This window comes from Taudactylus pleione, unplaced genomic scaffold (assembly GCF_031769625.1).
Source record: "Taudactylus pleione unplaced genomic scaffold, aTauple2 ptg000393l, whole genome shotgun sequence".
In the NCBI taxonomy this organism is placed as follows: domain Eukaryota; kingdom Metazoa; phylum Chordata; class Amphibia; order Anura; family Myobatrachidae; genus Taudactylus; species Taudactylus pleione.
The window spans coordinates 3343248-3359407 of record NW_028284794.1 but is presented as its reverse complement, the minus strand read 5'-3'; the positions used below and the strand labels follow the sequence as shown (position 1 = coordinate 3359407).

Below are 16160 nucleotides of genomic sequence, written 5' to 3'. Positions count from 1 at the left end.
GCACTACAGTGATAGATAGCCATGTATCATACAGAGCACTACAGTGATAGATAGCCATGTATCATACAGAGCACTACAGTGATAGATAGCCATGTATCATACAGAGCACTACAGTGATAGATAGCCATGTGTCATACAGAGCACTACAGTGATAGATAGCCATGTGTCATACAGAGCACTACAGTGATAGATAGCCATGTATCATACAGAGCACTACAGTGATAGATAGCCATGTGTCATACAGAGCACTACAGTGATAGATAGCCATGTGTCATACAGAGCACTACAGTGATAGATAGCCATGTGTCATACAGAGCACTACAGTGATAAGATAGCCGTGTAAATTATAGGAAGTACTAGAGTGATAGATTGCTGTGTATCGTACAGAGCACTACAGTGTTCAACCCAGGCTGTTTTTTGCGGAAGCACAGCTCGGCCAGAAACAGCCCGACACTTCCCCCCACCCCAATTCGCAGCATCCCCGTACAACTTACTGCCCGGCACTCCCCCCCCGCCCCAATGCGCTGCGTCCCGCCGCCCTCAACGTGTCCTTGTTGCCACGGATGCCGGATGTGATGCTGAGCTGCGCCTACGTCACATGCGTGCACTGCTGAATCACACCCAGTATCTGTAGAGCCTGCGAGTGGGTTAGTACTCTAAAACGAATTAAAACCTGTTTAAGGGATGCAGCAGAGCACACTAAATAACCGGATTCAGATTTCACTAGAGGAACCAGATCCTACAGACTTTATGGATTTAAAACATTTTATTATTGCGAAGGCCCCCACCCGGCTACTTCTTCATACCACCCGGCTGGAAAAATTTTCTGTGGAGAACACCGATGTATTACACAGAGGAACAGGGTGATAGATAAATGTACAATATATATTACATAGAGTAGCCAGGCGATGCCGCCAGTCTCAAACCTGACAGGGGAAACCCGACAAGGGACTTAAGCTAGGCATCGAAATACCAACGCCTATCTTAATCCCGACGCCGGAACACAGAAGGACGGCTACCTGAACAAGGTAAGTCCGGGGCACCCTCAGTGTTAGCCGCAGGGGGGGAGGGGAGTTAAATTTAGGTAGCATAGCGGGGTTAGCGTTAAGCACGAAGGGGGGAGACTTAGGTTTAGGCAAGAAGGTGGGAGACTTGGGTTTAGGCACGAACGGGGAGGGTTAGGGGGAGAAGGGTAAGTATACTTACCCCACCCCTGTCGGGATACCAACCATCGGGATACCGTTGTCGGTATTGTGACAGGAGGTATCACGACAGCCGGTATTACATACCCTTTCAAGATAGATAGACGTGTGTATTACACAGAGAAAGAGTGATGTACAATATGTATTACACAGAGGAGCCAGGTGATAGATAGATAGATAGATGTGTGTATTACAGAGGAACAGAGTGATAGATAAGTGTATATATTACACAGAGGAGCAGGGGGATAAGAAAGGGGCTATATTACCTGTGAGGGGGCTATATTACCTGTGAGGGGGCTGGCCTTCCGTGCTCAGTAGATACTGACACAGCTCAGTCATGTCTGAGAGAAGATATCAGAAAATACACAATGAATCCAAGACAGCTAGCCCTACAATACCTGCCCAGCAATCCCTTTATACAGGCCACTGCACACATTCTGTGTATTACACACCAGTGGTGACGAGCACCCGGTCCTAGGGCCATCATTTTACTCTCCGCCCTTTGTCTCCTCTAAGCACCCCTCAATCAGGAAGATCTCTGTACCCTAATGCCACCCTGTGCTGCCGTACTGACCCCACCATAAAGCTCCAAGCCACTCACCAGGACCTTTGTCCAGCTCATTCAGGGGGTCCCCTGGAGTCCGATCTAATAACTGAGGATAGAGGAGGAGAAGAGAGACGGAGAACATGAATATCTGATGGAGGTATTTGTGCACATTATTGGTGGTAGTGTAACGAGGGGAGGATGCGTCAGAGGCAGCCCCCCGGCTGAAGATCACCATCACTAGGGCACAATGACATCAGAGTTGTCTCTCACCATGCGGATGTAATACTGAAGGATGGGATTTGGGGTGGCTCTGTCCTCGCTCGCTCCCCAGTTCTGGGGTATCTCAGAGGCGTTTAAAGAGGGCTCCTCCTGGAAGGGGTGCTCCGGAGACGTTTGGGGTAGAGTTGCAGAGACTGGGGGAGTGGAAGACATAAGAGAAGTACAATGTATGAATGGAGTAATCTATTGATCTGATCCCCCATGGATGCACTGAGCCCCCCCTGCGGGAGCCTCTGCTCGTTAGTCTGACTCCCCACCGTCCCTCGTTAATAAATAATACCCTGTCTAACCACAGAGAAGATTAACCCGCTCATTGCCACAGATACTGGGAAGACAGGCTCCATTTATAAGAGTCATATCCTTAAAACGATTGCCATAGAGGACCTGGCAACCATCAGCAGAGCGCTCTGCACCTGTAACTACAGGTAGGTGACCCATAGCCTGCTAAGACATCGGTGAAACACAGCAGAGCGCTCTGCACCTGTAACTACAGGTAGATGACCCATAGCCTGCTAAGACATCGGTGAAATACAGCAGAGCGCTCTGCACCTGTAACTGCAGGTAGGTGACCCATAGCCTGCTAAGACATCGGTGAAATACAGCAGAGCGCTCTGCACCTGTAACTGCAGGTAGGTGACCCATAGCCTGCTACGACATCGGTGAAATACAGCAGAGCGCTCTGCACCTGTAACTGCAGGTAGGTGACCCATAGCCTGCTAAGACATCGGTGAAACACAGCAGAGCGCTCTGCACCTGTAACTACAGGTAGATGACCCATAGCCTGCTAAGACATCGGTGAAATACAGCAGAGCGCTCTGCACCTGTAACTGCAGGTAGGTGACCCATAGCCTGCTAAGACATCGGTGAAATACAGTAGAGCGCTCTGCACCTGTAACTGCAGGTAGGTGACCCATAGCCTGCTAAGACATGGGTGAAACACAGCAGAGCGCTCTGCACCTGTAACTGCAGGTAGGTGACCCATAGCCTGCTAAGACATCGGTGAAATACAGCAGAGCGCTCTGCACCTGTAACTGCAGGTAGGTGACCCATAGCCTGCTAAGACATCGGTGAAACACAGCAGAGCGCTCTGCACCTGTAACTACAGGTAGATGACCCATAGCCTGCTAAGACATCGGTGAAATACAGCAGAGCGCTCTGCACCTGTAACTGCAGGTAGGTGACCCATAGCCTGCTAAGACATCGGTGAAACACAGCAGAGCGCTCTGCACCTGTAACTACAGGTAGGTGACCCATAGCCTGCTAAGACATCGGTGAAACACAGCAGAGCGCTCTGCACCTGTAACTACAGGTAGGTGACCCATAGCCTGCTAAGACATCGGTGAAACACAGCAGAGCGCTCTGCACCTGTAACTACAGGTAGATGACCCATAGCCTGCTAAGACATCGGTGAAACACAGCAGAGCGCTCTGCACCTGTAACTGCAGGTAGGTGACCCATAGCCTGCTAAGACATCGGTGAAACACAGCAGAGCGCTCTGCACCTGTAACTACAGGTAGGTGACCCATAGCCTGCTAAGACATCGGTGAAACACAGCAGAGCGCTCTGCACCTGTAACTACAGGTAGATGACCCATAGCCTGCTAAGACATCGGTGAAATACAGCAGAGCGCTCTGCACCTGTAACTGCAGGTAGATGACCCATAACCTGCTAAGACATCGGTGAAATACAGCAGAGCGCTCTGCACCTGTAACTGCAGGTAGGTGACCCATAGCCTGCTAAGACATCGGTGAAACACAGCAGAGCGCTCCACATTGACCATAGGAGGGGCAGTATTTACCATGTAACTACAGGTAGGTGACCCACATCCTACCACAACAATGATGATACCACACAGCAGATTATAGCAGAGCGCTCTGCACTGTCCATTGCAGAAGCAGTAATTACCCTGTAACTACAAGCAGGTGTCCCACATCCCACTACAACTACAACGCACAGCAGATTATAGCAGAGCGCTCCGCAGTAACCATGGGAAGAGCAGCATTTATACTGTGATTACAGGTAGGTATCCCACATCCCACTACAACAATGATACACAGCAGATAACGGCAGAGCGCTCCGCATTGACCATGGGAGGGGCAGAAATTACCCTGTAAGTGAAGGTAGGTGTCTCACGTCCCACTACAACTACGATGATACTACATAGAGCGCTCCGCACTGAAAATGGGTGGAGCAACATGTATCCTGTGACTACAGGTAGGTGATCAACTTTTCACTACAACAATCATGATGCACAGCAGACTAGAGCTGAGCGCTCCGCACTGACCATGAGAGGGGCAGAAATTACCCTGTAGCTAGATCAGTGATAATAGATGTAGTGGTCACTCTAGGTGCAGGGTGCTGATCAGTGATAATAGATGTAGTGGTCACTCTAGGTGCAGGGTGCTGATCAGTGATAATAGATGTAGTGGTCACTCTAGGTGCAGGGTGCTGATCAGTGATAATATATGTAGTGGTCACTCTAGGTGCAGGGTGCTGATCAGTGATAATAGATGTAGTGGTCACTCTAGGTGCAGGGTGCTGATCAGTGATAATAGATGTAGTGGTCACTCTAGGTGCAGGGTGCTGATCAGTGATAATAGATTTAGTGGTCACTCTAGGTACAGGGTGCTGATCAGTGATAATAGATGTAGTGGTCACTCTAGGTGCAGGGTGCTGATCAGTGATAATAGATGTAGTGGTCACTCTAGGTGCAGGGTGCTGATCAGTGATGATAGATGTAGTGGTCACTCTAGGTACAGGGTGCTGATCAGTGATAATAGATGTAGTGGTCACTCTAGGTACAGGGTGCTGATCAGTGATAATAGATGTAGTGGTCACTCTAGGTGCAGGGTGCTGATCAGTGATAATAGATGTAGTGGTCACTCTAGGTGCAGGGTGCTGATCAGTGATAATAGACGTAGTGGTCACTCTAGGTACAGGGTGCTGATCAGTGATAATAGATGTAGTGGTCACTCTAGGTGCAGGGTGCTGATCAGTGATAATAGACGTAGTGGTCACTCTAGGTACAGGGTGCTGATCAGTGATAATAGATGTAGTGGTCACTCTAGGTGCAGGGTGCTGATCAGTGATAACAAGAGATATGGTAAGAACTTACCTTTGTTATCTCTGTTTCTACGAAGTCCATAGGGTCCACACGGTTGACCTTGGGGTATAGGTTGGGAACCAAATCCGGGCACCACGCAGTTAAAGCTTTTAGCTCCCAGGATGCACTGGGTCCACTCTCCCTATAACCCCACCCCCAAGCCAGAGGCACCTCAGTTTGTAAGTAGCCAAAGGCCGGAGGAGGAGAGAAAAAGAGAGAGAAAACTGGAACACTCAATAACCATACTCACCGAAATGGGAGACGGAAAACCGTGACCAGCCACACAGCCCATATGAAGCCAGGTGCGTCAGGGCGGGCGCCCTGTGGACCCTATGGACTTCGTAGAAACAGAGATAACAAAGGTAAGTTCTTACCATATCTCTTGTTTTCTACTTCAGGGTCCATAGGGGGTCCACAGGGTTGACCTTGGGGATGTCCCAAAGCAGTTCAACCAAGGGTGGGGACGCTCCTGTGCTGAGAGGAGAATCCGTCACCAAAAAGGAAGCATCCTGAGAGGCAAAGGAAACCAATGCCTAGAACCTTAAAAAGGTGTGGACAGAAGACCACGTGGCCACCTAGTAAGGTAAAACAGCCGAGGCGCCACAACGAGCCGCACACGAGGGTCACATGGCCCGAGAAAAAACAAGCATCAACAACAGGAAGGCCTACCCATGGGTAGGCCCCTGAGGAAGACCTACGAGGCCATCCAGCCAACATTTGGTTATAGGCCGGCCATCCTTTCCTGTGAAAACCAGAAATCTCAGACCACCAATAAGGAGTCCGATTTCCGTAAGGAACCTGAACGGATCACAAAAATCCAAAGAGGCCAGACCACAGTCAATGAGGCCACACCAGCCGAGAGGACTGGGGACAGAATGGCCGTACCATAAGTTCCAGAATAATATGGAACCTGAAAACCACTAAGAAGCAACACAGGGCGAGAGCAACTCCCACCCTGACATGATGCCCTCCAGAAGAGGGAGCCACATGAGAACGCTCCCAATTCAGACACTCTCCTGGTTGATATAAACACCCTGAGAGAAAGAGAGAGCCTAAGCAATAGACCATGTAATGGCTATCACAACCAGCGGTTCCATTGACTGTCCCCGGAGGTAACGAAGAACCACTACTTACTCCCCAGGAGTCCCTAGGGAGGACAAATGGAGGCATAATCAAGAAAACACTCCAAAGGATGAACTGGATACCAGAGTGGAGCAATTCCATATCTTAACCATACTGACAGTGTAGAGATCCGCACTGTCAGGAAGACCAGGCCAAGTGTGAAACCCAAGCCAGCCGGAAGGAATGCCAGAATATCTGGAAATCCTGGACACCGGAGGATTGTATCGACAGGTACAATACCATAAGATTTATGGCTGCCACAGTTTGTGGTAGGTCCCAGCAAAAGCTGATCCATGTGCTCTAATCATTCCAACGATGACAAAGCCAGGGAAGCCGTAAGACCACTGTAAGGACACAGTCAAAGACAAATGACCCAGGTCCAAGGCAAAACCAAGGACCCTGAGACAACAGGTCCGGGCAGTGAAGCATCAGGGATGGAGTATCGATGTAGAGACTCCAAAGATCCAAGTACCCCTGACATCTGGGGCAATCAGGAGCCACCAGCAGGAAAGCATCTCCGTCTCGATTGAAAACACTTCCAAAGACCTCGAGGAAGAAGGGAGACCGGAGAACACAGGTACACAAAGTGGAAGGACCACTTCACCGACAAAGAGTCGCTGAAGGTTGCTTCAGAATCCCCAGAGCTGAACTGTAACACCATAGTGTGATAAAGTCAGAAGGCCATGAGGGTCACCTCAGGGGGGCCCCCCCTGCTCACCAGGAGATGAAACCTCTCTTGGGGAAGAGACTAGTCCCCGGGATGCACGTCGTGACGGCTGAGGACTCCCGCTTCCCAATGGAGAGCTCCTGAAATGAACGCTGCCGAGATGGTCGGGAGGAGACCCTCGGACTATGTCCGAATATGTGACATACCTGTCATTGCCACCCAACGAACAGTGTTGCTAAAAAGGAAGCCACTGTCCTGACCCTGTCGGACTGAACCTTTTCAGGTTCACCGGGAAACAAGAGTTATGCCAGAGTAAGTTAATTGACAGGGTGGAATCGACAGACGTCCAACTGCACTGAAAAGGATTCGATCCAGACACTGTCCATAGCAAAGAAAACCCTGGACGAGATGGCCATAGCCACCCGGACAGGGACCGACTTGCCTCCGGAGAGAGCATCATCGTTTGAACAGTTATCCGACAGAAAAAACTCATTCCATCTGGAGATGAGCCAATTATGGAAAGGCCTGGAATGGAACTGAGCCCATTCCACCATGCATCCCAGAGTGTAAAGACATCTGTCGACTGCGCAGACAACCATGTACTCCTAATGGAAGAGAGGAGATTCCGTCTTACGCCAGAAGAATTCTCAGATTCTGAGAATCCAGCAGGGATCCTAGATGAAGAATACCCAGAGAGGGATGCAGGGAGGACTTTTTCCCCGTTGATTAAACGTCTGCACCCTGAAGAAGCCACAGTCATCCTGACCTGGCCGTAAAGTACCCCGGTGATCCCGCTAAGAGCAGGAGGCCGTCCAGGTACAGGAGCATTGGGATATACTGAACAGAAGAACTGTCAGAAAATCCAAAACGCTGGTAAACCCCTGTGGGGCTGAGGACAGTCCCAACAGGCAGAGCCCGAAAAATTGTAAGTGTTGCTGTGATACAGCAAACCTCAGCCCATGCTGAGGAAAGGTCTCTGTAAGTACCCGTAGGCACGCGTCCTGTATATCCAGTGATACCATAAAGTCCCCAGGTTCCAAACATCGTATGATGGAGCATAGGGATTTCCTCCTGAGCCCAGGTAGCTTTAGGAACTGGTCCAGGGAATTGAGACAGAGAATAGGCCAAAGAGGACCATTCAGCCACCGCACCAGAAAGAAAACAGAACAACCAGTCCCTCACTGAGATAGTGGGGATGGCCTAATTAGCTCCGCTTACCGCAACAACTGCATAGCTTTCTGGATCTGTAAGGCCCTTGTAAAGAGGGCGTACCCTCCTACCCACGTAGCCGCGGCAACTTGACACTAATACCGGGCGAACTGAGAAAATCGGTATCTCCCAGTTGTAGGCCTGTCCCGTCAGGCTGAAGAGATATCCGTAGGTTCAGAAGCAGGATCGGCTGGCAGTCCAGGCCTGCTCGGTACTGGATATGTCGGCCCTTGTAGATGCCGACAGTCTACGAAGAAACAGACCTTTAGGCTGACCCAGAGGACAAAAAAGACTTAACAGACTTAGTCTGAGGCCTTGTAGTGGGCATAGCTGAAAGCGGTAAACTTGTCGTTAGTAATACTGCCAATGTTACTACAATCTTGTCAAGGTCAGGACCAAACAATATCAACCCTAAAGATGGTATCTGCACCTCTGCATTCCCAGAGCGCAGCCATAGGGTATTACGGAGGATACAGTCGCAGCCGGAACTCTGAAAGTTAGGAGACTGGTATCCAATATAGGCATTTCCACCTATGACAACAGCATATATTACGTGAGCGACCAAATACATTTGAACCCCCGACGTGTTGGAGGGGAAAAAACGTTACAAATGCATCAACCCAATATGCAATAGTATTAACCAACCATGCTATAGCCATGGTAGGATGGGTAACAACTCCTGAAAGCAAGTATACTGATTTCAGGCAGAGTTACCATCTACGGATCCGAAGAATCCGACCACGCAGGAATGGGAGGCGTAGTAACGTCTGTAATCAGACGAGTAACACGCCCATCCCCCCCAGGAGGGGCTCGTGATGACCCTCAGGGAATTTGGGACAGGAGGCCAAACACTGTTGTAACACCTCCTATCCGGCAACAGCCAGAGTCCCGCTATGCGATCCACCCGCTAGTCAGCAACAGGGAACCCGAAGGCACGCAATACTGAGGGTGTATGATACAGGTGCAGGTCAACATTCACTCTAACCAGAATGGACCTGCTACCAGCCCTAAAGCAGGGATAATAATACCTGAAATAGGCTTCCCCCAGTGTAAGAGGGAAAGAGCCCCGAACAGTACCCAGTTCACGGCAGAGCCAACTGGGAAGTAACCACAGGGCGTCAACCACGCCAATTAGCGTTTCGTAGAAAACGACATCCACCCAGGGTGGCTGTTGTGGTAATCCCTGCAAGGGGAATGACAGACTATTGTGGCACCAGGGGGAATTCATATACTGCGAAAAACCCCTGCAGGGAGCGGTAGTCTGTGTCACAGGGGAAGAGTGCAAGAAGCTGCGAGATACCCTGAGATGAAAAGGGCAGTATGGTGAAGTAACCCCAAGTGAGGTACAACAATGGGGCCCGCCCGGCGATCCGCAATTGAGAGGATCCCGAGAAAACAAACCGCCCAAGGGGGTCGTGAAAGAGGCCAGCACCAGATGACGCCACATACAGAACCCTTTATGAGTCAAATCCTCCGCACTAACACCTGCAGCACATGACTTGCAGGATAGTAAAAATGGGTGCAGTATAACGCTCTATCTCCTGGTCAGACATATCTGACCAATCTTGGCGGAAATATTAAGCAGCACTATACTGGTCCTGACTGATGCCAAAAATTAGCTGCAGGGACCCATTTTCAGCGTATGCAACACACAGTTCCATCTAAAATATGGCAACGTGCAGCACGCAACAGTATGTGACAAACCACACAAATATTAACAAGTATATAAATGTGAGGTCTCAGAACCACCCTAAGTACAGCTGTATTAGGGCAGATAAAGAAAAGGGATAGATATACACTGACAGGTGAGAGAATAAAGTACAGTCAGCACTAGCATAAGTCACATACAATGCAGATATATACATATATACATAAACATGTCATATAATATACTGCACTATTACACTGCATTCAACTGCCCAGATTCAGTGTCTGGGAAGGCTACAGCGCTGTGTACACTGACCTGATGGTGAGGTACGCAGGGGGACTGGACTCACTGCCATCTCCAGAGATTTCTGCTGCACCACAGAGATAAAATGGCCGCTGGAGACCTCAGAAGAAGCGTGGCCCGCGGAGGAAGCAGCTCAGCGACGCCAGACTATGGATACTGAAAGGCGCGCTGAGCTGAGGGGAGGAGCCGCTGTAACAGGGAAGGCTGCCTCCCCTGGCCGGCTATTAACCCCCGGGACGCCGGCTCCCTGCACCGATCGTTAAGTCCCTGGTGGTCTAGTGGACACACGGGGTATGGGGGGCCCGCCGCCACTGCCGGCGCCTCCGGTCTGTCCCCTGAGACCGGAGGCACAGGACTGCATTTGAAATGCGCGGATCACCGCAAGCGGTGATCCGCGACCTTACCTGCTCCCCGTGGATCCGGCAGCAGTCCTGGGCACCCACAGAGTCCGGCTAGTACAGACTCTGGGGTCCCGCTGAGATCCCCAGATCTGTACTGGCGTCTCAGCGCCAGCGGGGTGACGGAGCGGCAGCTTAGACGTCCTATGGACAGTCCGACGCTGCCGCTCTGAAGAGTCCAAAGTCCATGGAAAAAACTTTGTCCCTAAAAAAATAAAATAAGCTTAGGGGCTGCTAATCAGCTCCCCCTGCGCTAACGGCGACCCGACTCCGGCCGGGCACCAACTTAAACTGAGGTGCCTCTGGCTTGGGGGTGGGGTTATAGGGAGAGTGGACCCAGTGCATCCTGGGAGCTAAAAGCTTTAACTGCGTGGTGCCCGGATTTGGTTCCCAACCTATACCCCAAGGTCAACCCTGTGGACCCCCTATGGACCCTGAAGTAGAAATTAGACGTAGTGGTCACTCTAGGTGCAGGGTGATCAGTGATAATAGATGTAGTGGTCACTCTAGGTGCAGGGTGCTGATCAGTGATAATAGATGTAGTGGTCACTCTAGGTGCAGGGTGCTGATCAGTGATAATAGATGTAGTGGTCACTCTAGGTGCAGGGTGATCAGTGATAATAGATGTAGTGGTCACTCTAGGTGCAGGGTGCTGATCAGTGATAATAGATGTAGTGGTCACTCTAGGTGCAGGGTGCTGATCAGTGATAATAGATGTAGTGGTCACTCTAGGTGCAGGGTGCTGATCAGTGATAATAGATGTAGTGGTCACTCTAGGTGCAGGGTGATCAGTGATAATAGATGTAGTGGTCACTCTAGGTGCAGGGTGATCAGTGATAATAGATGTAGTGGTCACTCTAGGTACAGGGTGCTGATCAGTGATAATAGATGTAGTGGTCACTCTAGGTGCAGGGTGCTGATCAGTGATAATAGATGTAGTGGTCACTCTAGGTGCAGGGTGATCAGTGATAATAGATGTAGTGGTCACTCTAGGTGCAGGGTGATCAGTGATAATAGATGTAGTGGTCACTCTAGGTACAGGGTGCTGATCAGTGATAATAGATGTAGTGGTCACTCTAGGTGCAGGGTGCTGATCAGTGATGATAGATGTAGTGGTCACTCTAGGTGCAGGGTGCTGATCAGTGATAATAGATGTAGTGGTCACTCTAGGTGCAGGGTGCTGATCAGTGATAATAGATGTAGTGGTCACTCTAGGTGCAGGGTACTGATCAGTGATGATAGATGTAGTGGTCACTCTAGGTGCAGGGTGCTGATCAGTGATAATAGATGTAGTGGTCACTCTAGGTGCAGGGTACTGATCAGTGATGATAGATGTAGTGGTCACTCTAGGTGCAGGGTGCTGATCAGTGATAATAGATGTAGTGGTCACTCTAGGTGCAGGGTGCTGATCAGTGATAATAGACGTAGTGGTCACTCTAGGTACAGGGTGCTGATCAGTGATAATAGATGTAGTGGTCACTCTAGGTGCAGGGTGCTGATCAGTGATAATAGATGTAGTGGTCACTCTAGGTACAGGGTGCTGATCAGGGAGGAGTGAATATTTACATTGTGAAGGACAAAATGTTAGACATGATGTATCGCTACGGCTACAGTATGGTAACCATACATCACGCATACAATTTTACACTTTAAAATTTAAATATTCCCTCCTCCCTGATCAGCACCCTGCACCTAGAGTGACCACTAAGACGGGTGTCGGCGGTACAACAAATGTATATTGTTCATCACTTTAGACGGGAGCTGCCGATATGAGGAAACCAATTCCCCGCAAAGACGCTTATCCTGGATCTGCATCGTTTCAGAACCCGGGAGGAGAAGTTGTGGACACGGCTCAGGACGAGAAGCGTAAATGTGTTAATGTATAGATGCTACAGTATAGAAGACGGATCTGGGATGACGACATGTATAAATAGACTGGCATGTCAATAACAAGTGACCTAAAACACAGATCTTAAACAAACATGGTTTGGTGCACTGGTTACGTATATATACACGCTGAAAGCTGTTCTAATAGAGAATACAGCCAGTTATCATTGTGATGGGTTTGTTTGGCGTCTTAAGGTGCCCACACACATACCGACTTTTCATCCAATTTGGCCGATTTCGACGAATCGTGACGACAGATCATGTAAAAAATGGCCAAATCGTGAGTTTCTACACTTGATCACGATGCCGATGCTCGTCCCCGCTCGTCGTACATCGCATCTTCAGATCTGCCGTGCTGTAGGGCAGATTAGCCAATCTGGGATACAATGCACTGGCTGCACGATAGATCTTAAGTCAGATTGGACATTTTTAACTCCAAATCGTGACCACGACTGCCTGGGGAGAGTTCAGGGGAAATCGTGTACATTGGCTGATTGGGAGCAAGTCGGTATGTGTGTGGGCACCTTTAGATATAAATCAGGGGTGCACGAGGCAGACAAATTGCAGACAAGAAAACAAATCTAACAATTGAGCGCCATATGCACTAATGTAACAGTAACTGCAATCTCTTATGGATCACAGTTGGTAAAATACGCTAATGACTTCCAAAGCTTAGCCGAGCATAGGGACGCCCACTGCTGCCTTCTCATATCTGTCCGACGACATGCAACAGGGTAAACAGGCAGCCACACAACTCGTAAGTCAGGTCTGACCTGCCGCAAACACTGACAGGGTGAGAGCTCTCATGGTGCGTGGGAGACTGCAAAGGCCGTCATATGCACGCCCATGTGACGGCATTTAAACGGTCAGCCACGCCTGTGTTTGCCTAGCCACCCCCCCCATTAGCTCTCCCAAAAGCTGATTACCTGTCACTCACTTTGCGAGTGAATCCTCTGTGAGAGAGTGATCACATGACTGTCTATTTGCAGCATTCCCCTAACTAACCCCACCCGAGACTATATTCTATAACTGGCTCGTAAATACCCTCTTGGAACTTGCATTGGTTTCATTTTTCCAACATTCTCCTCCTGTGTTTTTCAGTCTTGCAGTTATATGATCTGGTAGAACGGTTTATTTCCATTTCCACTGAATAACATAAAGCTCTGCTGCACCCTTTTGCATCGGAAACGATTATATCACTTGGCAATAAGACTATACACAGCTCTGCCAGATGATACAAGCACATAGCTGAGAAGCATAGAAGAACCCTCTCACAAGGACAATAGAGTATCCATCTCAAAGAGGAAGACCACCATAAAATCCGTGCTCAATATGAGGCTGCTACTGTTCATCTTACTTACCCCTTACATGAAGCAATTTCGGTGGCGGCTTCATTACCTTAAGTCCCGTGGTGCCACGAGCAGTGCTCCTATGTGACAGAGACATGGATGGGCACTGTCATCTCGCAATACACAGCGTGATTGGCTGCCTAGCGCTAACCAATCAATTCACTAAAGGGGCACATCCACTAGACGATCTACTCCCTGTCCAATCTCTAAACGATTTTCCCTTGATTTTTTTCCCTTGAAATTTTATCTTTCAGTCTGAACGATTTGCAAACGATTAGCAAACTATCTTTAATAGATCAAGTGAAATTGACCGGCATGTTCGGTCAACTGATGAGACGATCAAACGACCAGCGGGAGCGCGCATTGTTGATCGTTAACGACCAAACACTGCACGATTTATAAACGATTGAACGATAACGACGTCGTTATCTTTTCAATCGCCTGCTAAAATCGTGTAGTGGATGCCCCCCTTAAGAACCAGTGGCACTAGTGACAATGAAATCCATCTATTTGCTCAGAACTAGTGACAACACTGGTAATGGAGCCAATCAGTTCACTCAAAACCAATGACCTCACCAAGTTGGCAGTCAGTCAAATGGGTTGGGCACGGGATGCCGACGGTCAGAATCCCAACGCCACTATCCCGACAGGGTAAGGATACTGACACTTGTCGGTCAGTATCCTAACCCTACCCACAGATTAAACCTACCTCCCCTGCTGCAGCCTAACCCTAACTCTCCTCCCTGGTGCCTAACCCTAGCCCCCCCCCCCCAGCCCCAATACTTACCGTTGGGATGCCGGCATTGGGATTCCGACTCTTGATATTATGACGGCATCCCATCAGATCACACGGAACCAATTACATAAATTATAAATTGGTCTAGTACATCAGTGACACCCCAGGGTCCTAGTAAAGTGTGTGGGAGATGAGACTCACCGGTGCCAGTCATTGTGCCATCCGCCTGTGGCTCCAGTGGGTAGAAGCCATGGTGGCTACTGAAGCTGTGACTCAGATCTTCCACTTGCATGGGGTAGAAAATTTCTTCGTGGTCAGTGACCCTGTGACTTGGTTGGTGACTGCCAATAGAGTCCTCTTGATGGCCAGACTGGATTCCAAACTGGCCGAGGGGTGGAATGATTACCGGGGTCTGAAGCTGGTGAGTGCGTGTGTTGTGGCTACTGATATCCTTTTGGTGGCGACTGTCAATATTGGGCTGGCTGGTGTCTTCTTTGGTATGGGCACGGTTGGCATGGTTCTGGCTACTGATACTGTCTCTTAGTGTCGGAGGCCGGCTGCGACTAACTGCGAAAGAATGGACATCCAAGTCCCTGAAGTGGCTACTGCCGATAAGGTTCAAGCTGTTTTGACTACCCAACTTGGATCGATGGATCCCCCCCATGATGTGGTTATAGTTTACGAGGTTTCGGCTACTACTATCTCTTAATATCACTGGCTGGCTTTGGATATCAGAATGGCCACTGCCAACATTGAAGCATTTTGTCTCTGTATGGCCTGGGTTTGGACCACTAACCATCACAGACTGACCGTATGGTTCATCTCCTTTATATTTCCTGCTCGAGTCACTGCCCGTCGTTTGCTGGAGTTGGCCTTGACCTGCTGCCTGGAGAAGACTTTGCCTGGTGGTATCTGCTGTCCCTGAGGCTTTGGCTTTTTGACTTAAGTCATCACTTGACTGGCTGCCATGTAAGAAGGATAACCCACCAGCATTATTAGCCATCATAGCTTTGTTACTTATCTGGTTGTCGACCTCTAAGAATCTAGGACCTAGCTCCCGTGACTGGCTCAGATGGATAACGATTTGGTTTGGGTCATCCATGAAGTTAATCAAGTCTGAGCCGCTGTTCTGCTTGAATTGTCTATCGCAAAAAGCCTGCTGTCTGGTTCCATCAATGTCTTGGCTTCTGTTCAGCTCGAGGCGACTACCACCGGCTGTGTTCTGGCTGCTTCTATCAGTCACTGTATTTGAGGCGGTACTGCCAATAGAGTCGCCCGTTCCCGCTTCCCCCGGCCTTGTTTGGTCACTGGACTTGCTGTAGCCGCCATCTCTGGCTTGCAGGGAGGTCCATCGGTCTTCGGGGTCTGTCTGCTGACCAGGCACAACGAGTGACAACATGGAAGAAGGTTGAGTTGCGGTTTAGTTACGTAACTGGATACAGATGTACTATCAATGTACCTAAATAGCCGTGTGTTATAAAATAGTCATTCCATTACATAACAAAACCTTCTTACCTTGGCAGTGAGCACCTGCAGGGCCTGACTCCAGTGACTCTTCATGACGTCTTGAAGCTGGGACAACTTTTGCGCTCGATCGCTCTCCAACCGGCGGACAGCCCGTGACAGCTCCAGACAGCGCTCGTCTGAACGAGACAGTCTAGAGTGAATGGGGAGAATAGAATGTAACCCTGACATATTCTCAAGCTGTAC

General features: G+C 49.5%; 1 protein-coding gene across 3 annotated transcripts in view; it reads right to left on the bottom strand.

The window, feature by feature from the left end:
* Positions 1–16160, bottom strand: part of CNTROB (centrobin, centriole duplication and spindle assembly protein) — a 137292-nt gene that overhangs the window by 9780 nt on the left and 111352 nt on the right. For 2 of the 3 annotated variants that reach the window (XM_088446126.1, XM_088446125.1), the window contains exons 13-17: positions 15966–16107; positions 14652–15822; positions 2020–2162; positions 1804–1855; positions 1489–1543 (exon numbers count right to left, since the gene is read on the bottom strand). In XM_088446126.1, coding sequence (XP_088302252.1) covers positions 1489–1543; positions 1804–1855; positions 2020–2162; positions 14652–15822; positions 15966–16107 — 1563 coding nt within the window. The remainder of the gene's footprint in view (positions 1–1488; positions 1544–1803; positions 1856–2019; positions 2163–14651; positions 15823–15965; positions 16108–16160) is intronic. The other variant, XM_088446128.1, reaches the window with a different exon arrangement.